Raw genomic sequence first — 24,478 nt, forward strand, 5'->3', positions numbered from 1 at the left:
GTTTATGCTAATAAAATAACTTTGTTAGTAATAGTAGAAATCCCACCGATTTCCAATACACTTCCAGTTTGTAATCCATTTTAATTGGAGGAACTTGGTACGAGCGCTATAGTCTCCTCGCGGTTCTTCCTTTCTTCCACAAATCTTGGACAGTGGAAGAATACGTGCTCTGGGTCCTCTGGGACTCTATTACAGTTCGGACCATCGGGTGAGGTATCGAGTTTAAACCTGAACAGGTATTGGTGATATCCTCCATGCCCCGTGGTAAACTGGGTAAGATTATAATTAATCTCACCGTGTCGTCTCCCCAACCATTCCTTGATAACAGGGATGAGCCTGTGTGTCCACCGACCTTTTCCCGACCATTCCCAATGCTCTTGCCATCTATTTAGAGACCTCTCCCTTTCGACTTTCTTCTTCTGCGATAAAGGAAAGATGTACTTCGCATTGTATATATTCGTCATCTCATCTGCCAAGATGTCAATGGGCATCATTCCAGAGGTGACGAATGCTGCATCATCTGAGACATTCCTGAATGCCGAGCACACCCTTAGGGCGGTTCTTCTGTAGACTGCACTCAGTTTGTTAGCGTTAAATATGACATTCAACGCCTTTCCCCTTTGCCCGGAGCTGCATTGAGCAGGTTCGAACTCACTACCCTAGCTATAAGTAACCTGGAAGCATGCGTGGCTTTCCCACGTTCGGCATCATCCTTGCCAGGACCACACTTGTAGTGGATGCTTTTTCATAGACATACTCCATGTGTTCCTTATAACTGAGTTTCCCGTCTACCATTGCTCCTAAGTATTTGATGGCAGGCTTAGAAGTGATGATATGACTCCCAATTTGAATACGGGCATAATTTCTTTTATGGCGCTTGGTGATGAGGACCGCTTCCGTTTTTTCCTCTGCAAGTATCAGACCAGAACTCTCTAGCCAACCCTTAACAGCATTGATCGCTTCTCATGAGTATAATTCAGCATCTTCGATTTGCTTTGGAACCACAACCAGCGCTATATTGTCGGCGTAGCCCACCACTGTGGCTTCCTCCGGAAGGGGAGCATTAAGTACATCGTTGTGCATGATGTTCCACAGCAGCGGGTCCAGTACGGAGCTCAGTGGGACACCGGCAGAGACAACGTACTCCTGGGGTCCGTCATCAGTGTCACGCCAAAGACTCCGTTTTTGTAAATAGCTGTTGACAATAACTGCTAGTTAGGCGGGAGTACCAATGTTCGCCAAAAATTCCCGTATTAGGTTCCAATTGGCCGAATTGAATTCGTTTCTCATATTCAGGGTTACCACCAAGAAATATTTATTAGTACTACCCTTTCCGTGGATTGCATCTTCGGCCAAGCCAGTTGATCTGGCTTTACGGAACCCACACTGTCGATCTGAGAGGCCTCCCTGGCTCTCAACAATCGGGAGTAATCAATTGTAGATTACTCGCCCTAGCAGTTTCCCCACAGTGTAAAGTAGACAAATAGGTTTGTAGGAGGTTGGCTTACCTCGAGGTTTACCAGCCTTAGGCAGTAGTATTAACTTCTGTCGTTTCCATGATGCTGGAAATATCCCCTCGGACATACATACTTCGAACAACTCAGTGAACATGTCCGGTCTGGATTCAAGGCAAACTTAAGGGGCCCTATTCGGTACTCCATCCAAACCCGGAGCTTTGTTATATCATATTCTAGCGCAGATCTCCAAAAGTCACTGGAAGCTGTCAGTGCCCTCCTTTCCCGGGGGAATAAGCCCTGAATAATTGTTAACAAGACTGAAAGGCATGTGATCTGCGGAGATAAATGGCCACTGAATCACCTCATCATAATTCTATAGGCGCCCCCCACGGGTTTATGTCCGCTTCCGAACAGAGCTCCTTAAAGCATTCCCTCTTGCTCCGTTGGATTGCTAGCTTGAGGGTTTTTCTGGTTTCCTTATAGGCGCGTTCTTTTACCATTAGTCCATTCTGTCTACCGCCTTCTGAACTGCTCTTCTGGCTCGGTAACAGGCTGATCGAAGACTGGCCAGTTCAGTATTCCACCAGAAATGAGCACCTCCTCGGGATGGACGCGTCACATGCTTTGGCGATGCATTGGGTCACGTGGACCGCTCTTTCCGAAAAGGCGGCTGTTTTATTAGGTTAGTCTAGCCACACTTCTACGAACGTCTGCTCATCCAAAGTTTGTGCAAACCAGCCTGACATCTTTCCCGGTTTCGGGCATGATGGTCTTCTGCCCGTTGACTCCACCCATAGCCCAAAGAAGATTGCCTGGTGATCGCTATGGGTATAGTCCTTGCTGACGCACCAGGATATATAACGTGCAAGTGCAGGGCTGACAAAAGTTAGGTCTACCATTGGGCCAGACCCCCCTTTCTGAAAGCTGTTTAGATAACCTTCATTGGCCAGACTTATATCCAAGTGTGTTCTTGGTTCCACTTCTTGTCTTTTCTAAATCCATATTTTTAACCTCATCCTTGATGTACACTAAACATTGTAATGCAATAAATATAGTCCCGATATTATACTTCATTATCATCGCTTCCTAACTATAACAATAATAATAATGGGTAGATAGGTAGGTATCAGTGGCTGCTTCGAGAAGCCCAATTAGGGCTGTGTGCCGTTTTGATACCACAAACCCTTAAGACCGTGAATGCTGTTATGGGAGCAGGGAGGCAGAGTCTAGCCGATGATCTTCAGAGCGAGCCCATAGCATTCACGAAGGAGAACAACTCTCCCACCTTGTAGCTAGAAATTTCTTTGAGGTCCCCAAAGAATTGGTTTAACCAGTGTCCGTAGCCTCACTCTAGCTAGAGCTAGACAACCGCAGAGAAAGTGCAAGAAGGTTTCCCTTCCGTCTCCGCAGCTTCGTCAATGCGAATTGTAGGGTATGCCGAGCCTGCCGGCATGGTTCCCTATGGGCCAATACCCCGCGCAGATCGCCGTAATCTTGAATGCGTTTGCACGCATCTGGCACAGGAGCTCTTATGATCGGGCTATGTTACAAGCGGGCCAAATTCTCCTTGACTTGGCACAGCTTGTAAGCCTTCGCCATCTTAGGCCCGCAGCTGCTAGGTAGTGCGAGCATACTCGGCCCCCGACAGCCACCAGCGAAGCACCGACTGTATTCACCGAAGGGCTGCTAAGAGCAGAGTCTCGCCAATCCTTCAGCCCAATGAACCCCCTCTATGTTCCTATGCCCGGGAACCTAGAGGAGGATGACCTTGAGCATGCCGCCCAGACAGTTCAGCGCGTCTCTGCACTGCCCTGCCAGCCTGGAAGATGTCGCCGCTGAGTACAACGCCTTGATGGCCGCTTGGCTGTCGGTCAGAATGGCTATGCTACGCTTGGGGCTGGAATCTCCCTCCAGCCATCGACAGACTTCCAACAACGCCGGTACTTCCGCCTCGAATACACTGGCGAAACCTGGGAGACCATACGACTTGAATACACCGTGTGGATTCGAGAAAACCCGCGCCGACTCCGCAGGCCATCTTTGATCCGTGGGTAAAGAATAATGGGTCATAACCTTGCAACACGGCGCCGGTCTCCCTTAGTAATAATCGAAGGAAGTACCAAATCCCAAACGTGAGTGTTCGAAGCAGCATCGTGCAATCTTATTCCGCGAGTAAATGCAATAAGAAGTGTCACGGAGAAGGGATTGGGAAGAAGAGGTCTGCCGATGAAATAAGAGCTTCCTTTTCCCTTCGTTTTTTTTTTTGGCTCTGTGTCTACTGCGCTCGCAGCAGAATATGTCCCGTTCCACAAAACAATTCTTGCGTCAATTCCCATATTGGTGGTAATTTCAATATTCCACATTTTAGATGGTCTTAGGAGTTTTTGGATTACATGTTCTGGTTCTGGGACACTCTAATTGAGTCACTTTCCAGTCCTCTCAAGTGATATCGCAACGAAGAATTAGACATTTGTTGACGTGGCCAACAATAGGCAACTGTGGTAATCAGAGTTGCTCACCCAATTATGTAGATTCAGTATGATTTACTTACTATATATGTATGACATAGGCCGAATTGGTTCTGCTTCTTCACTAAACTTAGCCTTGATATCAAGTTCGTCCATAGAGAGGACAACGAAGATGTATTACTGCAGGCATCTACAGGACTAATATCGAAAGTATTGATGTCAGAATATTGCGAATGGGGAGAGGTTTCGCTTCCAGTGTGTTCAGAGCCCTCGTAAGCTGATTCCGTTGGAAACTTCGAGTATTTTTAAGGCTTCTGACGCAGCCTTCTGCTGTCCGTCGCCGTATCCTTACTCCTACTTTTCGGTAAGCTATTAGTAGTACCAAGTGTCAAGCAACCGACAGGAAAGAACAATACTTCTGGAAAGTTCGGGGCTGGAAAACCTTTAAGCATATAAAGTTCATATTTCTAATCGCCGCCACTCATTTACGAGACCTAAAATTCCAAGGCGAACAATAAATAAGCCGGAATGCAAATGTGGTTAGTTTATGCAAATAAAATAACTTTGATCTGCTGAAACTTCATTAGTAACAAACAACTTACAATTCAAGCTTTTCATCATCATCAACGACGCAACAACCGGTATCCGGTCTAGGCCTGCCTTAATAAGGAACTGCAGACATCCCGGTTTTGCGCCGAGGTCCACCAATTCGATATCCCTAAAAGCTGTCTGACGTCCTGACCTACGCCATCGCTCCATCTTAGGCAGGGTCTGCCTCGTCTTCTTTTTTGACCATAGATATTGCCCTTATAGACTTTCCGGGTGGGATCATCCTCATCAATACGGATTAAGTGACCCACCCCACCGTAACCTATTGAGCCGGATTTTATCCACAACCTGACGGTCATGGTATCGCTCATAGATTTCATCGTTATGTAGGCTGCTGAGTCGTCCATCCTTATGTAGCGAGTCAAAAATTCTTCGGAGGATTCTTCTCTCGAACGTGGCTAGGAGTTCGCAATTTTTCTTGCTTAGAACCCAAGTCTCCAAGGAATACATGAGGACTGGCAGAGCTTTGACCCTATGGTGAGACGTTTCGAGCGGAACAGTTTTTGTAAGCTGAAATAGGCTATGTTGGCTGACAACAACCGTGCGCGGATTTCCTCATCGAAGTTGTTATCGGTTGTGATTTTCGACCCTAGATAGGAGAAATTGTCAACGGTCTCAAAGTTGTATTCTCCTATCCTTATTCTTTCCCTGAACAGAACCCTTATTCTTCCTATTTGACCAGTGCGGTTTGATGTTGTTGGCTGGTTCGTTTTCGGTGCTGACGTTGCCACCATATATTTTGTACTAACTTCTGTCACTTCCATGATGCAGGGAATGTCCCCTCGGGCATGCACGCTTCGAACAACTCAGCGAACATGTCCTATTCGGAGTTTTGTTATCGCCTATTCTAGCGCCGATCTCCAGCAGCTCCTCACTGGTGGCTGACGGTATTGCCGTCACATTCAGAGGTCGCTGGAAGGTGGCAGTGCCTTCCTCTTGCTGGGGGAAGCTCATCACTGGTGACCAACGGTATTGCCATCACATTCAGAGGGCACTGGAAGCTGTCAGTGCCCTCCTCCTGTTGGGGGAATAAACCCTGGATAATTTTTTGCAAGAGTGAAGAGCACGTGATCTGCGGGTATGAACGGCCTCTGAATCGCCCCATCGCGATTCTATAGGCGCTTCCCCACGGCTTTACGTCCGCTTCCGAACAGAGCTCTTTAAAGCATTCCCTCTTGCTTCGTTGGTTTTTCGGGCTTCCTATAGGCGCGTTCTTTTGCCCTTCGTCGATTCTGCCTACCGCTCTCTGAGCCGCTCTTTTGGCTCGGTGACAGGCTGATCGAAGGCGGGCTAGTTCAGTATTCCACCAGTAGTTCGGGATGGACGCCTCACGTGCTTTGGCGATGCATTGGACGACATGGGAAGCTCTTTCCTTAGAGGCGCCAGTTTTATTAGGTTGGTCTAACCACGCCTCTATGAAGGTCTGCTTATCCAGAGCTTTTGCGGACCAGCCTGACATCTTTCCCGGTTTCGGGCATGATGTTCTTCTGCCCCTTGACTCCATTCAAAGCCCAAAGAAGATTGCCCCGTGATCACTATGGGTGTAGTCCTTGCTAACGCACCAGGATATATTGTATAACGTGCGAGTGCAGTGCCGACGAAAGTTAGGTATACGATTGAGGCAGACCCCCCTTTCTGAAAGCTGTTTAGGTAACCTTCGTTGGCCAGACTTATATCCAAGTGTATAAAAGCATCTAATAGACTGCGGCCCCGCGTATTTGTCTCTCTGCTACCCTACTCACGGGCCCAAGCATTGAAGTCACCAGCAATCACCGTTAGACTACTACCTACTACTACCCTTGCATTAAGAACAAGACTGTTAAGTATTTCCTCGAATTCGGACAGGGCTATGCTTGGTGAAGCGTAACAGTTGTTCACGTATACCCTGTTTATTTTGGCCCACACAAAACCGCTGGCTGTCTGACACCCAGTATATTGTATGGTTTGTCAACTGTATGGCCATATCGCCGCTCTACCAGTCGACCACCGTGACTGTTTCTATAGGGTACGCTAATGATGGCAATTTCTACCTTGGAATCGTATATGGTCTGCTCTAGTAAATCCTGAGCGACCTTGCAATGTTATTGTTATTTGAATAAACCTCATTATTTCATTGAAGTCAGCGCCTCCCTAAATTCCGGGCATTTAGCACTTCTGGCAATGTGCCGGTAATCCTATCTCTCCCTACCTTCGCACAATAAGCATTTGGGGTCTCTACTACACTCTTTCTCTCCACACCTTCTGCATCGATCGGACCGATCAATGCCGCTGGTGCATACCTTCGCGAAGTGACCAAACGCGATGCACTTGAAGAACCTCTTTAGAGAAATTTGCTCTTTCAGACGGCAAACAACTCATCCGATTCGAGCTTTCCCGGTAAGTTCCTCCGACTTGAACTGTTCCATCAAGACAGTGCAAATTTCTCCTTTGGATGTCACTTCATTGAGATCCTTGCATTGTATGTAGACCTCATGTTTTGGGGTCCTTACTGTGACATTCTCCCCAAGTGGGTTCTTGACTTGAGTTCGGAAGTCATCAGTTTTGCTAAGCTGGATTTTTTCAACTCAAACATGAGGTCACCCTTCTGGGTCCTTCGAATCTTGCTGACATTTCCGCCTAGATCTTTTAGGTTGGAGCCAGCTATGACCTTTTTCGGTATCTCCGCATAGGACAAACTTCCATTGCTGGAGATAACAATTGCTTCTGGGCGAATTCTCACTTTTGGCTTTTTCTTCGCCTTTTTATTAATTACCTTGGTCCATCCACTGTTTTCATTCCCTTGGATTTTGGTGATCCGATTGCCGGAGCTCGCACTTGGGCGACCTGTTTCCTTTCTTCGGTGCTTTTGGTTCCGTTTTTCGGAACTGCTTGTATGGCCTTTTTCTATTCATATCTTTTTCCCGCAGTCTAAAGTGCCAGCTTCCGGTATTCCGACTCGTTAATATATTCAACCCGTTTTGGGCATCTCTTATTCCTGGCGTTGTTGGAGTTTTTCTCACACAGTAGGCACTTTCTGCGCTCGGAGTTCCCAGTGCAGTTCTCAACAGCACAGTTCAGGCATCTCGGAACTGCTATATGCATATATATCAAGGACATATCAAATTTTATTGGAAATCTTCTGTTTCATTGAACCTGAAGGTAATTTTCCATTCCGCTTACTAGTTCAATTGTGTTCCTCTAATATTTCAGAGGAACCCCATCCTTTGTTAGGTGCTCCTTTTCTCTTTGAATAATTGTAATTTTTTCGTCATGACTTAGGAAGCTTCCTTTTATGTGGGTGTAAATCTGTCCACATCTTATATTCTGTGGACAAGTACAATTCATCTTAACGAGATAATCTAATCTGAGTCAGTAAAACAAATCACCCTCTACACAGTGCAGGAGTGTAAATCCCACAAAGGCTTGATTAAAACTTGGTCCGCACAAATCTCCTTAACGATTTCTTTGCCCAGCTCGTTTTTTCAATCTCAATTACGGTTAATTCGAAATCCAGCCAGCACTCCTGTAACTAAAACAATCTTCAGCTAACGTAATGCCTTTTTATTACATTATTCTCTTCCAGTGACACCTCAACGACCTCGCCTGGAGCACGAAGGCGTCCATGTCCCGCCAGGACATAATGTGACAGTGGATTCTGGTGGAGTGGCGACCGTTAAATGCATTTCGCATTACGGTAATCCGCCAGCAACACTCAAGTGGTTTCTCGGTAAATTGCAATAAATGACTTTGTGGCAAGCAGCGCAGTAGTGCAACAAAACCGTAGGAAATAAGGACACAAGCGGTCGAGGTCGGATCGGGCATTATTATTAATTTGGCATCAGTGCAGCCATGCATTTTTAAATTATTATAAATTGAAGTCACGGAGGCCCGTACCAATGAGGAATGTGCATTACGGAGGGTAAATTCTACGTGATGCAACCCCATTGATAACTCACGGTGAGACCGAGTCAAGGACCTCGGAATTGGCAGGAAGATTAAAAGCGGCTTTTGTCCACACTCTCCTAGCGAGTTGCACTGCGCGCTGTCCTGACACTATGAGCACTTAATAAAATTGCAAATTCTGTTCTCATTTCTCGATTGACTGCTTTCAGGAGGACGTGAGATTCCAGCACTGGGGGCCCAGGTGAACGCCACGGAAGCGGACAACCCTCGCACATGGTCAGCGACGTCGGTGGTTCAAGTGAAGGCATCAAGAGAGCGACACGGTGAAATGCTACAATGTATCGCGTTCCACGAGTCTTACGCCACAAAATCGATGTCCGTGGAAGCTCGCATGGATATTAAGTGTAGGTAGACATTGCTTAGATGACTCCAGGTGCCTCCAGCACTGCACTATCCCCATCTACACATGTTAAAATGTTCTCCCTTTCGTTTTGCAATTTACATTTAGATGCACCGACCATCCGGTTACTGGGCGCCCCACAAATCGACCTCGAGGAAGGCAAGGACGTTCTTATCTTGCGATGCGAGGCGGACGCTAATCCGCCTGCAAGCATTGTTTGGAGGCGGTCAGGAAGGTCGGAAATTGCCAGTTTACAGGTGAGTTATTCAATGCGGTTAGATAGGGTGATGATGAGATATTTATTGGAGGAAGTGCTGAAAGGTGTTCAAGAAATCTATTCGACCATCTCCGCCTTGTTGCCTCAATCCTGCTTCACATCTTAATCCTGGAAGTTTTAAAATTATCGACTCAAACGTATCAAAAGCCTAAAAAACATACAGACCACTGGCCTGCTTCCAGCGCTTGTATAACTACTTTCTTTCGGCACGGAGGTGTGCAAACAAAACTGTAAAGCGGTGTACAAATTTAAACGAGTCCTGGATACGGGCCGTGGCACCCATCTCTATGCTGGTGCACGTCCTGGCGCTGAACTTTGCTATCTTATTTAGTTGTGGAGCGCCAACGCAATGCAGGTCAGACACCTCTATCCACTCAACTTAAACAACTAAAGTATCCCAGCTATAAAAAGAAATTGAAGATGAAAATTTAATTGCTTTCCAGGAAGATTTATCTAGTCGTAAGTTGAAGAATAGAAAGGGATCTGAGTTAAAGAGGTGTCCGCAAAAGATTTATAGGTGTGTACTCCTGGTAGGGATGAAGGACCTGCAGAGTTGATTATGTTAGGGTCGAATGTAAACTAACGTAATTACTCAATTAAAATTTTATGGTGTTTCAAGTGCAAAGCTCGTAAAAGGCTAGAGGTTGCAACATTTGAATTTATGTACAGGATTGCTTTTACTTTAAGCCGTTGTCCTATTAACTCTTTAAAGGAGAGTCCTTAGCGTGGAATTACATTTTTAATAGGATTATAATTCGGAAGATTGCTGTGAGGTTTCTAAATTGCAGATTGTGTGTAACAAATCTACTGAAGGGTGTTGACCGAAAACGAGGATTAAATGTTGAATCATGTCCTTTTCTTGATGATGTGGGCACATACTCGTATATTTAATCTTCGAAATTGTATCCACTTTAGTCTGATTGCAAGGAATGAATTGAGAGAAGAGTTCTTTTTCCTCTTCTTTAGCCTTTGTCCTGTAGTAGTAATGGGGTTGGTTTGAATTGAGGGAGTTCATAGTTGGAATGTGAGTGTACCTGCGACCGTTTGACAGCAAAAATTGAAATAGCATATTTAGGATTCCGCCACTTCAAGCTTTCATCTTAAGCAAGCGTTTCATTGCAACACAGTCAAGGATATTTTGTTCCTTTCTACTAAAGATTGGCCTCAAAAGAAAGGCTCTTCGTTCGTGTATATTAAATTAGAAGTGATGAAGATTCGTTGATAATTAGCGAAAATAATAAATTACCGAGATTGGAGTCCTGCAAAACACTCCAGAAAGGACAAATAAGAAGTCGTTAAAAGAGACCCGTCACAAATAATTGGAAAACCGAAAATGATGCAGGTGGAAACAACAATAGGGCACGAAGTCAATTTCGACGTTCATTGAGTTAAATACTTTTGAAAAGTTGGCACAAATGGTATGAATTCAAACTACGAGCTTAATTGATGAGGTCAATTAGGTTAGCAATGCGCGAACCTTAGTTGACAGAGCTGTTTTGCTCTTTGAAATTGATGTAATTAAAGTGAACGGTTAGGCTATGACTAATATTTCTTTTATAATTTTGTGGTAGAATAAAAGAAGTGATATGAGGCAATATTTCTCAGCAAGAAAGGTACACGTGCGTTTGGAAATTATTAGCTATTGTTTCGAAAGAATAGAGAGTGGGGATGAGAGGCGAAGACATGCCTAGTGTGGTGCTGATCAAGAAAGACCAGACTCAACCTTGGTGTCGATACTGTTTAAAGCAAACCGAACTAGGTGAAGCATAAGAAAAGGAGTGGTAGAATAGTATTAGCGGGCAATAACCCGAAACCTTCTGCAACATTACTTCAGGCCAGACCTATTCAGTGTAGGAGCACAACCTCGTGATTCAAGGAGTATCTTCTACCGTGACATCTCAACTCTCCTTTCGCCTTCAAAACACATTGAGGGTATCATGCCACTCTGTTTCACGTGTCCTAACTCTGCAGCATGGTATCTATTAGAGTGCTTGGTGACACTTGGCACGCCACCATCTGTAGAAGGAGAAGGTGCAGCAGGCATCAACCACCATGAGTTCTTGATTGTAGTCAGGTAAAACTAAAATATCCGCCTCCGTTGAGCAGCTGTGTTATGTAATAGCCAACCTAACCTTGTTTTCGATTGAACCATGGCCGCAGATTGTTTATGAGATATAAGGTCTATCTACTCATCGAATCTCTTTCCCCTCGATTGCTGCTATGCGCGAAGAATGCGGAATCGACGCCTTCCTTATTTCTCTCGCCTTTTTTGAGGCTCATCAGCATGTAGAGCGATCGGACGCTTATCATTATTGTTGTCGGCTATAAGACAGTACGATAGGCGGATGTCTCTTACTGTTGCGGTAAGCGCTTGTGGCACATTTCCTTACTGAGGATGCTGTCCCATACTTCGGGACCGTAAAGCAGCACGGGTTGATTAAGGATGGATGATAAAGGACCGACATTGGACATTCCAATGTCGGAGGTCCAGATTGCAAATATTCTGGCTGCACCTTTGTCCACCGTATTGCGAATCTATTCGCTGAGGGTTATCTTCGTATCTATCATGAAGTCGAGGTCTTTCACTATGGATTCATGGAGCTGAATAGGGAGGACTGTGGGAAACCTCTCCTTATTCAAAATGACCATTTCGGTTTCCTCCAGAGCTCGAAAGAATCTATGCTCGGTCATCCATCTGCTGGCTCGTCGCGCCAACCTTTTGCGACTCATCAGGTATCTCGAGTTGTAGCAGAGTATCGTAAAAGGCGTCCGGGTCAGGGATAGACCCCTAAGCCGCACCTATTTCAATCTTTATTTTGCGCCGTTCTTTCCGGGTTTCATAGAATAGGATACCTTTTAGTAAATGGTGCCTCAGTATTTGCAAAAGGAAACGTTGAATATGGAAATGAGTTTCCAGCGCCTCTTACATCAAGCAACATGCAAAGCAGCCCTTGCCGACGATGGCATGCGTTTTAGCCATTGTCATCGATTAGAACACTTTCTCAATTGGATCGCTTACAGATCGTCCCGCTCTAAGACCATATTGCAACTCATTTACCTCAGACAATCTTGCTTTAATGATCTTCTAAGGCAGCTTCCTCACAAGTCCAGCTTATACCTGGATAGTTTTAGTACTTCGCTGGAAATATTGCTTTTCTGTCCTTTACGGGTAAGACCGCCTCTTACAGTTGCTTTACAGTTAAAGGTGGGCATTCCTCAGTATCCCCTCCCTTATTGACAGCTTCTCCACGGAACGAGTGGACAGAAAAAAGTGCCTGCAAGATTTCTTTTATCCATGCAACAGGTTGATAGTCTGGTACCGACTATTTGACCCTGCCCCATTGACCCTACTAGCGGCATTCCAGCAACGTGTTTTCTGCTTCTTGACTTCGCAACGGAGTTCTTTTGCCCTTCCTTGTATTCTGCGGATCTAAGGGTCACTTCATCTGTTTCCCCTGCATGCTGTGCAACCTACTGGAAGCAATTCTAGCCATCCACCAGTACACGGGTATTTTCTATTGGCAGAATCTACTTTTAGATACCGATGCTGCGGTGGTTAGGCTCATTGTTGAATGCAGTCACGATTCAGCCGCAGTTCTTCTGTCTGTGTCTAGGTTTTGTGGCTTATTTCCATTCTTGACAGGGCTTCGACCAATTTACTAACGATAATTTTACCTATATTCCACCCGGCAGGTGACTGCCGGGCATCAGAACATTGGAAGGAGCTGTCTGTCACTTCGCGTCCCTGCATAGTTGATACTAAGGATTTCCTAGCAAAGTTTATGTTAGGCATGTCGGAATGCTACCCATATTTGCACCCTGTGAGTTGGCGATTAAGAATACGCTCAAAGTCTTCTTTACTTTCCATAAAAGAGGACTAAAAAAGATGTGGGGTAGTAACTTGCAAATTTCGAAACTTAACTGCTATCGCACCGTTAACAGCTACAACCTTTGGCTATCGAAAACGCACTGTGATTTGATTCTGGAATGGTCTCACACTCGTCGAAAATTGTAGTGAGGATCCCTGCAATTTTCGCTTCGTCCAACTCGAGCGAGAATTCCAGTCATATAAACTGGACATTCCAGATCTAAGCGAAGTAAGATGGTGGGACTCAAGAGAATTTTCTCTCCCGCTTTTGTACTTTGGAAAACCGAATAAAAGTTGTTTCTGGCGGCTAATGTTCTCTTGACCTGGGAGCCTGCCCTCTGTCTTATATGCGGACTATGATTGCTTTCTGGAATGTGCGCATGCTCCTCGACAACGGTAGAGAAGGTCCTCGAATGTTCGCTTTATTCAATATACACGGGAATTCCAGCCATATAAGCTGGACATTCTGGGCCTAAGGGAAGTAAGATGAACGAAGAGATAGAGCGTACTCCTCTCCCTCTTCTGACTATGTGATTTTGTACTTTGGAAAGACAAGTGGTAACAGACCCCAATCCAGTGTTCGGTGGCTCCTCGCCGCGTCTCACACGGTCGGGCGCTGTGACCCTCTAAGTTCAAAATCGGCCGCTTGTACGACCCAGTTATCGCTCGACAGTGGTAGAGGTATCTTGCTAATTGAGCGGCAGACCTACTGAGTACTGCGCCTGAGGATATCGATCAGCATTGAACCTCTATCAAAAGTGCTCTTTTTTCGGGTGCTACACAGGTCGTTGGCCACGTCCCAAAGGTCTAGCTGACTGTGGAGTCGTGAAAATGGATCGATGAACTTAAGGGGTTGAAAGCTCCACTGGCCGCTAGAGTTGACATACCTGTTGGTTCTCCCAGGCTTCCTTTTTCCGTCTGTGAAGTCGCTTCTCCGCTCGCCGGAGTTCGTCATAAGTTTCCGAGTGCTCGCGTCCTTTGAGAATGCAACATTACTCGGCAGTGCGACATTCCTCGCTTCCGTTACCAGCTTACATTCATCGTCAAACCAGCCATTCCGATACTTTTTGCGCCTGGGGCCAAATATGTTTGTGGCCGTATCAATAATAACGTTCTTCAGGTGGTTGTGAAAAACATTTGTTGATGCTTCATCTCAAGGATCTCTGTTGACTGCGGTTATTGAAGTACCACGCCAACGAGATAGTGATCCGAGTCTATATTGGCCCCCCATATGTTCTTATACTCAGCAAGCCTGGGAGGTGGCGGCGTTCGGTCTATACGTGGTCAATTTGGTTGAAAGTGGTCTCGTCTGGAAACGCCCACGTATGTTTGTTTGCCGTCTTCCGCGCAAACCAGGTACTCCCAACAACCATTTCGTGTGACACTGCTAATTGGATAATCCGCAGTCCGTTATCATTTGCATTTTTATGTGAGCTATGGGAGCCAGCGTATCGCCTGAATACACTCGAGCGTTCACTCTACTGCCTCATAGAAGGTATCCTTTTCCGACTCTGCAGTCTCCTCTATAGGGGCATGAACGCTAAAAAGGCTTATATTTCTAAATTTGCCTCGCAAACGGAGAGTGCATTAGCCGTTCGCTTATGTTTTCAAAGCCAATGACAGCAGGTTTCATTTTTCGGCTGACTAAGAAACCTACTCCGAGCACATGGTTTACTGGATAGCCGCTATAATATATAGTGTAGCTACTCTTCTGCAGGAAACCGGTCCGTGTCCAAAGCATCTTCTGTAACGCTGTTACATCAGCCCTATATTGGCCCAGGGTATTGGCTAACTGCTTGGCAACTTCATCTCTGTACAGGGAGTGAACCTTCCTTGAGGAAACGCGCAAATCGTTATTCCTTTGTCGTTGCTGGGTTCGTCGTTGTGTTATCAGTGTGTTATCCTGTAGGTATGTCAGCTCTACCCCACCCTCAATCTGGAGGAGCAGTTGGTACAATTTGTCCCGTTTTTAGGCGCGGGAGACTTGCCTTCATGTTCAAATAGAGCTGCTGACGAGCCCCATCCCACCTTCCACAAAAAAAAAGTGTGGTGGGCGTCGTCCACAACTCCATTGCAAAATACACAATCCGGAGAACGCGTCTTTCCAATCTTGTGCAGATAAGATTGAAAACCTCCATGCCCACTTAAAAATTGGGTAAGGAAAAAGTCAGTCTCAGCATGCCGATGAGCCGCGCAGTTCGTCTGCCTCTAGTTTCATTTTGCCAAGAGAGCTGCCCGTCTTTGTACTTGCGCGAGACGCTTACGATTACGTCCTTGTTAAGAGCGTCAGCCCATACCTCTGCGCCGTAGAACAGGACAGACTGCGTTGAACTCATCCGAAGACGTCACCTGCTAGACGTAGGAACCCCAATGTTTGCCATCAGCCTACTTAACGTCGAAACTTCAGCTGCAGCCTTGTTCATTGCTGTTTTGATTTGCTCAAAAAGCTCATCTTTGAGTCAAGAGTCAGCCCGAGGTACTTTACCGCTGGTTTTGACTTGATTGTGACTCGTCGAACAAGGGGTCGGAATTCTCTTTCTACTTCGTTTTTTTCCAGTGCAAGGTTGAAACCATGAGTAGTCGTCCATCCGTTTACCCATCGCATCAATATGCCGAGTCTGCTTTGCGCCTGTTCGACAGTGCGTCCAGCAACAAGCCCCGTGGCATCATCCGCACAGTCGACCAGGTGTGACTTTCCTGGCATGTCAAGTTTAAGTAGGCTATCATAGGCAGCGTTCTAGAGGTCCGGCCCTAGGATGGATCCCTATGCTACCCCGGACGTAACCTCCATCCTCCTCTAACTCTCTAGTGTTTAATAGAACAGGAACGGTTCCTCAGATAGTCCCTCGATATCCGTTAGAGATAGTTCGGCAGGTGGAAAGTATTGTCTACTGTGCCTAGCATGTCTTTCCATCTTACGGAATTAAAGGCGTTTCTGGCGTGAAGCGTTACGAGTTCGCGGGTTATGTGATCCGCCCGTCGAATAGTAGCCACGACTTGCATGATAGCATCAACTGTGGATCTGCTCTAAAACCAAACTGCCGGGGAGATAAATCTCTCCCAGGTCTACTTCTGATGAGCTTTTCGAGCACTTTTCCAGCAGTGTCGAGCATACATGGTGGGCGGTATGAAGACGGCAACTCGGGGTCGCCTTTCCCTTTGTGGATTAACGCAAGCCTCGCCACCTTCCAATGAGCAGGAAAAGTGCCCTCTTTTAGGCAAGCATTGAATGCGTCGAGGAGTAAGTCTGGCCGGTGTTGGAGTACCAGTTTGTATACCTCTGTTGGAATACAATCGGGTCCTGCCGCCTTCTTGCTTTTCATAGAGGAGATTGCTTGTTGCAACTCTTTTATAGAGAAAAATGGACAGTCCTTTGCGCTCTCCGCGCCGACGTCATCATCCCATACGGGGTGTGAGGGAATAGTGCTCATACAATGTGGTCCATTTACTCGGCCTTAAATGAACAGGGTTTCGGCACGGCCTCGATTTTTCTAGTTACCAGTTTGTAACCAAGTCGCCACCGGTCCCCATTTCCCTCGTCGATCAGATCCTGCCAGCAGCGAGCCTTGCTCTTGTTTATTACGCTGCGGAGTCTCCTTTTGGCTGATTTATACTATGGTACATGCCTCCTGCCGGTCGCTTAGACGTTATGTTAAGCGGCGGAGCCTGTGGCACTCCTTCCGGAGCTCTGCGATTTCCACTATCCATCAATATATTGAAGGATTGCCATATCTCGATGCTCTCCTAGACATGGAGATTTCGCAGGCCGTCGTTATCAGGTTCATAACTGAATTTACGACAGTGTCGGCTGCAGCGGCAACGCCCCCAGGAGTACCCTCAAGCGCGACCCCACCTGTTCCAAGAATTTCGACAAATCTCTCGGTGTTCACTTTCGCAACGTTCAATGCACCAAAAGAGTGGCGCACACCGAGAGTTGGTGTGCACCACTTCGAAGGTAATGTATTGATGATCGCTTGCCGAGCAGTCTTCCAGAACTCCAGCAGCACAAATGATTTCGACGCGAAGGTTACGTCTGGAATGCTTCCCTCGTAGTCTGGGCGACGGAGCGTTGGGGTGGATCCGTTTTTTAGAACTATCAGTTCTGTTGTCGTCGCTATCTCCAGAATTGGTTTCCCTCTGAAGTCTGTGTGAGGCATGCCCCATTCAAGTGCCCTAGCATTGAAGTCACCCCCGACCAGGATCCGCTTATCTGTGCCTAAGATAGCGTCCTTCAAAACATCAAGCCTGCGTCGAAAGTCCGGCATCGTCTCATACGGCGTAAGATAGACACTAAAAAACGTTATTCCTGAACATCGGTCCTCTCGGCCTTGGGTAAGAACTTTAAGGAGGGCCCCGTCCCATACCCAGATGGCAGCGGTACCTGATATGTCAGGGTGCCATGAAACTGGGTCCTTGTTTCGGTACTGTTCACTGATGAGTACTAGATCAGCTTTGGTCTCCGCAGCGAACTGCGCTAGCAACTCGTGAGCGGTTGCACTCCGGTGCATATTGATTTGGGAATATCCTTGCGGTTGATTGTTATTCCCACTTATTTCGCTACTATCCCCGATGGAGATTTAGCAAAAAGAAAACATATAGAAAATACTGAGGCTTGATTGGAGATATCTGGAGTGAGTGAGTGACGATTACCATTACACCATAATTTTCAAACCGGCCATCAAAGACTTGGAAGTGTCGATAGATGCGATGCTCATCTATAAGCAATACGCGCCATATGATTGCGACAGAGCATGGATGGCAAGTACAGCTCTGGTGAAGGTAGTGTCCAATGTAGCAGGGCCGCAGCATACTTGCAGGCTGTTTATATATTATTTGGAGAAAGGTATTTCAGGGTTTATCACATGAACTCGGTGCAGTGTATAAAAGGGCAATCTCAAGCATGATATGGATATGCAATTTGCAGTCCATCTCTCGATTATAGCAGGCAAAGTGCGTCGAAGGAGACCATAGCCTTGGGACCGATCGATAAACGTTTGTGGTTACGCAGGCTGATCCTTATCATCAAGGAATGATTGGCGAGACCACATGGGGAAAATCATTCTAACACAGTTTCTAATGTGGAGGATATTGTCAATATCTGTACGGGCTTAAATTGATTATTCAAACTACAACGGAGTCCCAGAGGACCCAGAGCACTTAATCTTCCACAGCCAAGATTCGTGGAAGAAAGGATAAACCTAAAAGAAACTAGTAGATATGCTTGTACCAGGGAAACAGTAGAGAATACTAGCACATCAGGACGATTCGATCAATTCCCTTACTGGTCGAACATAGCGCTGAACAGTATTTCTTCGTCGGGTCCCTATATCCTGTTTCTTCCAGGATAACTATTGCCCGAAGGAAGGAACACTCGCAAAGGACGCTAAATGGCTTCAATCTTGAAAGACGGGGTCGTGGTGGCTCCATTTCCTAAAATTGAGTTCTTTTTCTATACAAAAGAAGCTTACCTGCTTTTATGGGGATGTCCCCCCTATTCATTTCTTCGTTCGTTTGTTAACGTCAAAATGAAAACGAGTTCTTAAATTTTCAATTTTACACTTTAATTTATACCATCAAAATTATAATCCATATTACATCATTTGATTTTATACATGACATCTACTGATTGCGACTTACGTATAGAAATAAAACAAATAACATCAAAAATATCATATTCAACATTTTCTCGAATTTCCCGTCTAAACTTCGAAAATAGGTGGTTTGCCAAAAGAAAATTTTGAAACGTTTCTTTTCTGTCCTTTCCACAACAACACCGGAATACCGTTCATCTTATCTTGCTTTTTCTTTTTACTTGTCCTGGGATGTTGAAGAGTTAAAAATTGTGGGGCGATCATGACGGGCATGTGATGCACCGGCACTCCCATCCGTGGAGGTAACAGGTGCGGACCAGGAGATGGACCAGCACCTCCATTAGCAGCGTAAGCGCGAACCATAAATCATACTTCCCGGTGGTGGTGCATGCAAGCCTGGTCGTTGAAGGGAATTCGCATGAATTGGTTTCCGACGAATTAAGGTTCCCGATAAGCTTTGACTCCCAGAATGCTTCATTCACTTTTTATCCTTCTTCTTTTTGGTTTCATCCTTTGGTGGTGGTGGGACTGGAATCGGAGCACTGAATTGACGTGCTCGTGTTGGTCGGCCCAATGTTGAAGATTCTCCCGAGAAAACTTCGTAATGATTTTCTGAGCTGATTCCGTCGAGGAGATGCTCTTGTGATCCGTTCCATACTTTGTGATTTTCGTCTCCATTGTATATTGATCCTTCCCCGTCGTCGACTACATTTAGGTCTGCGCTGCTGGCGTACACTGAAAAGAAGAGAAGACATTGTGAGATTTGATAGACAATTTTTTAGTTACGAAGATAAAATGCATTCATATTTAAAAAATTTTATAGCTAAGAGTCAAATGCCATCACTTGCGAAGAAAGTAAAGTGAGAGGCCAGGTCCGGTGTGCTGGAAGAACGTTTGGTTTCTTAGTGCAAGAACTATATGCCGAGAAATTCAATACGGGCGACAGGACGGGAGAGGGAAGAAGGGATGGGGATAGGAGACAGTTCACAGGTCATAGGGCAGGAAACGAAGAGCAAGAGATAATCGCTTTGTCGTCTGTCCTTTCTCGTTTGCTCCCTGCTCTTTTCACCTGCCCCCTTCTCTTGTGTGCTGCTGCCCTCTGTTCTCCATTCCATCTTCTTTGTCCCTTATCATGCGTTAACTCTGCCAGTACAGGGGACAGAAGGCAGAGCAGAGAGGACAGAGGTTATGGAACGGGACACAATCCCTTTGTCTTCCGTCTTATGCTGCGTGCACTTCTCCGTCGTCTGTTGCCCCAATTCATTGTCCCTTGTCGATTGTTCCCGTCCGGTTTTACCTATTCCCCTCCTTTTCTTTATGCCCGTCGACATCTGTTCCGTCCGTTCACCGTGTTTGCTGGCCCCTGTCCCTTGTCTCCTTCTACCGCTACCTCTGTTGTACTTTCTCTTTGTCATCTGTGCTCTGAAGTGTGTCTATTTCACACTTGTGTATCTTCTCTTGTGTGCCCCTTCTAGAGAAGGCAGGAAACATATGACATCGGGGATCAACGGAAAGTGGACAGGAGGCAGTGGGAGAGGGGAAACAAAGGACTTCTCTCTTCTCTGTCTTCCCTCTTTCTTCTGTTTTCTCTCTTTCTTCTGCCTTCTCTCTTTCTTCTTTCTTCTCTCTTTCTTCTTTCTTCTGTCTTCTCTCTTTCTTCTGTCCTCTCTCTTTCTTCTGTCTTCTCTCTCTTCTGTCTTCTCTCTTTCTTCTATCTTCTCTCTTTCTTCTGTCTTCTCTCTTTCTTCTGCCTTCTCTGTTTCTTCTGTCGTCTCTCTTTCTTCTGTCTTTTACCCTTCTTCTGTCTTCTCTCTTTCTTCTGTCTTCTCTCTTCTTCGTCTCTCTTTCTTCTGTCTTCTCTCTTTCGTCCGTCTTCTCTCTTTCTTCTGCCTTCTCTCTTTCTTCTGTCTTCTCCCTTTCTTCTGTCTTCTCGCTTCGTTCTGTCTTCTCTTTTTCTTCTGTCGCCTCTCTTTCTTCTGTCTTCTCTTTTTTTTCTGTCTTCTCCCTTTTTTCTGTCCTTTCTCTTTCTTTTGCCTTCTCTCTTCTGGCTTCTCTCTTTCAACTGCCGTCTCCCTTTCTTTTGTCTTCTCTCTTTCTTCTGTCTTCTCTCTTTCTTCTGCCTTCTCTGTTTCTTCTGTCTTCTCCCTTTCTTCTGTCTTCCCTCTTTCTTCAGTCTTCTCTCTTTCTTCTACCTTCAGTCTCTCCTCTATCTTTAGTCTCTGTTCTATCTTCAGTCTCTCTTCTATCTTCTGTTTCTTCTGCCTTGCCTGTTTTTCCTCTCTTCTCTCTTTCTTCTCGCTTCTCCCCTTCTTCTGTCTTCTCTCTTTCTTCTCCCTTCTCCTTTTTTTTCTCTCTTCTATCTTCTATCCTCTTTTACCTGCCTCTACCTTCTTCTTCCTTCTTCTACGTTCTTCTATTTTCTTCTACTATCTTCTCCTTCTACTATCTTCTCCTTCTTCTATCTTCTTCTATCTTCTTCTATCTTCTTCTATCTTCTTCTATCTTCTTCTATCTTCTTCTATCTTCTTCTATCTTCTTCTATCTTCTTCTATCTTCTTCTATCTTCTTCTATCTTCTTCTATCTTCTTCTATCTTCTTCTATCTTCTTCAATCTTCTTCCATCTTCTTCTATCTCCTTCGATTTTCTTCTTCTTTTTCTATCCTCTTCTATCCTCTTCTATCTTCTTTCCTCTTCCTCTTCTATCTTCTTCTTCTTCTATCTTCTTCTATCTTCTATCTTCTATCTTCTATCTTCTATCTTCTATCTTCTATCTTCTATCTTCTATCTTCTATCTTCTATCTTCTATCTTCTATCTTCTATCTTCTATCTTCTATCTTCTATCTTCTATCTTCTATCTTCTATCTTCTATCTTCTATCTTCTATCTTCTATCTTCTATCTTCTATCTTCTATCTTCTATCTTCTATCTTCTATCTTCTATCTTCTATCTTCTATCTTCTATCTTCTATCTTCTATCTTCTATCTTCTATCTTCTATCTTCTATCTTCTATCTTCTATCTTCTATCTTCTATCTTCTATCTTCTATCTTCTATCTTCTATCTTCTATCTTCTATCTTCTATCTTCTATCTTCTATCTTCTATCTTCTATCTCCTAGCTTCTATCTTCTATCTTCTATCTTCTATCTTCTATCTTCTATCTCCTAGCTTCTATTTTCTATCTTCTATCTTCTATCTTCTATCTTCTTCTATCTTCTTCTATCTTCTTCTATCTTCTTCTATCTTCTTCTATCTTCTTCTATCTTCTTCTATCTTCTTCTATCTTCTTCTATCTTCTTCTATCTTCTTCTATCTTCTTCTATCTTCTTCTATCTTCTTCTATCTTCTTCTATCTTCTTCTATCTTCTTCTATCTTCTTCTATCTTCTTCTATCTTCTTCTATCTTCTTCTATCTTCTTCTATCTTCTTCTATCTTCTTCTATCTTCTTCTATCTTCTTCTATCTTCTTCTATCTTCTTCTATCTTCTTCTATCTTCTTCTATCTTCTTCTATCTTCTTCTATCTTCTTCTATCTTCTTCTATCTTCTTCAATCTTCTTCCATCTTCTTCTATCTCCTTCGATTTTCTTCTTCTTTTTCTATCCTCTTCTATCTTCTTTCCTCTTCCTCTTCTATCTTCTTCTTCTTCTATCTTCTTCTATCTTCTATCTTCTATCTTCTATCTTCTATCTTCTATCTTCTATCTTCTATCTTCTATCTTCTATCTTCTATCTTCTATCTTCTATCTTCTATCTTCTATCTTCTATCTTCTATCTTCTATCTTCTATCTTCTATCTTCTATCTTCTATCTTCTATCTTCTATCTTCTATCTTCTATCTTCTATCTTCTATCTTCTATCTTCTATCTTCTATCTTCTATCTTCTATCTTCTATCTTCTATCTTCTATCTTCTATCTTCTATCTTCTATCTTCTATCTTCTATCTTCTATCTTCTATCTTCTATCTTCTATCTTCTATCTTCTATCTTCTATCTTCTATCTCCTAGCTTCTATCTTCTATCTTCTATCTCCTAGCTTCTATCTTCTATCTTCTATCTTCTATCTTCTATCTTCTATCTTCTATCTTCTATCTTCTTCTATCTTCTTCTATCTTCTTCTATCTTCTTCTATCTTCTTCTATCTTCTTCTATCTTCTTCTATCTTCTTCTATCTTCTTCTATCTTCTTCTATCTTCTTCTATCTTCTTCTATCTTCTTCTATCTTCTTCTATCTTCTTCTATCTTCTTCTATCTTCTTCTATCTTCTTCTATCTTCTTCTATCTTCTTCTATCTTCTTCTATCTTCTTCTATCTTCTTCTATCTTCTTCTATCTTCTTCTATCTTCTTCTATCTTCTTCTATAGATAGAAGAAGACAGAAGAAGATAGAAGAAGAAGAAGGAGGGAAAGAGAAGAAAGAAGAAGAAGAATATAGAAGAAGAAGATAGTAGAAGAAGAAGAAGAAAGAAGAAAGAAGAAAGAAGAGAGAAGAGATAGAAGAAGATAGACGAAGATAGAGGAAGAAGAAGAAGAAAGAAGAAAGAAGAGGGAAGAGATAGAAGAAGATAGACGAAGATAGAGGAAGAAGAAGATAGAAGAAGAAGAAGAAAAGGAAGATAGAAGAAGATAGAAGATAGAAGATAGAAGATAGAAGATAGAAGATAGAAGATAGAAGATAGAAGATAGAAGATAGAAGATAGAAGATAGAAGATAGAAGATAGAAGATAGAAGATAGAAGATAGAAGATAGAAGATAGAAGATAGAAGATAGAAGATAGAAGATAGAAGATAGAAGATAGAAGATAGAAGATAGAAGATAGAAGATAGAAGATAGAAGATAGAAGATAGAAGATAGAAGATAGAAGATAGAAGATAGAAGATAGAAGATAGAAGATAGAAGATAGAAGATAGAAGATAAAATAAAGAGCACAGAGAAAAGAGAAAAGAGGACAGACAAAAGAGAAAAGGGGAAAGAGAAAAGAGATAAGGGAAAAGAGGACAAAGAAAAGAGAAAAGAGAAAAGAGAAAGGAGGACAGAAAAAAGAGAAAAGGGAAAAGAGGGCAGAGAAAAAAGGGAAGAGAAAAGAGGACAGAGAAAATATAAAAGAGGAAAGAGGAAAGAGAAAAGAGAAAAGTGGACAGAGTAAAGAGTACAGAGAAAAGAGAAAAGTGAAAGGAGGAAAGACTACAGAGGAAAGAGTACAGAGAAAAGAGAAAATAGAAAAAGAAAAGAGAACAGAGAGCAGAGAGCAGAGAACAGAGATAAGAGAAAAAAGAAAAGAGAAAAGAGAGAAGAGAGAAGAGAGAAGAGAAAAGAGAGGAAAGGAGCGCAGAGGACGAAACCCAGAGGACGGAGGCAGAGGGACAGAGGACAACGGGCAGAGGACAGAGCTTAAAAGAGAGATGGTAGAAGGTGGAGGTCAGACGGCAGAGCTTAGAAGACAGAGGATGGAAGGCAAAGGACAGAGATTATAATTCAAAGAACACAGAAAAGAGTACAGAGGGCAGAAGGCGTTCAATAGAGGATAAACATAGAATAGAGAGGACAAAGGTCAGAGAACAAATTACAGAGGACAATGGACTGATTACAGACAGATCTGCTTTCCCAGAAGATGGAAATAATGGTTAATATTCCAAAGAGTTATTTTGAGTGTGACAATTGGGGAGGCGTACTCCCTGTCGTCGCAAAGACAACAGCTAAGATAATCCTAGAACGCATCAAAGGACATCTCGAAAGCTTGATCGACAATGAGCACGCTGGTTTCCGCTCCGGATCCTCCTGCATTGACCTCATCAACAACCTACAGATGATTTAGGAACAGCACGCGGAGTTCAGATCTTCGCTTCGCCTACTCTTCATCGATTTCTAAAATCTACACAGAAGGTGCATTCCGGAAAAATTAATAGCTATTATCAGAGATATGATGGTGTAAGGT

The 24,478-nt window shown here is 44.1% G+C and overlaps 1 protein-coding gene across 3 annotated transcripts in view; it reads left to right on the forward strand.

Moving 5' to 3' along the window:
• The window catches only part of LOC119659502 (hemicentin-2), a 371,159-nt gene that overhangs the window by 219,984 nt on the left and 126,697 nt on the right, over positions 1-24,478 (forward strand). For all 3 annotated transcript variants that reach the window (XM_038067628.1, XM_038067629.1, XM_038067630.1), the window contains exons 5-7: positions 8,097-8,240; positions 8,626-8,820; positions 8,925-9,073. In XM_038067628.1, coding sequence (XP_037923556.1) covers positions 8,097-8,240; positions 8,626-8,820; positions 8,925-9,073 — 488 coding nt within the window. The remainder of the gene's footprint in view (positions 1-8,096; positions 8,241-8,625; positions 8,821-8,924; positions 9,074-24,478) is intronic.

The sequence above is a fragment of the Hermetia illucens genome, chromosome 6 (assembly GCF_905115235.1).
Source record: "Hermetia illucens chromosome 6, iHerIll2.2.curated.20191125, whole genome shotgun sequence".
NCBI lineage: Eukaryota > Metazoa > Arthropoda > Insecta > Diptera > Stratiomyidae > Hermetia > Hermetia illucens.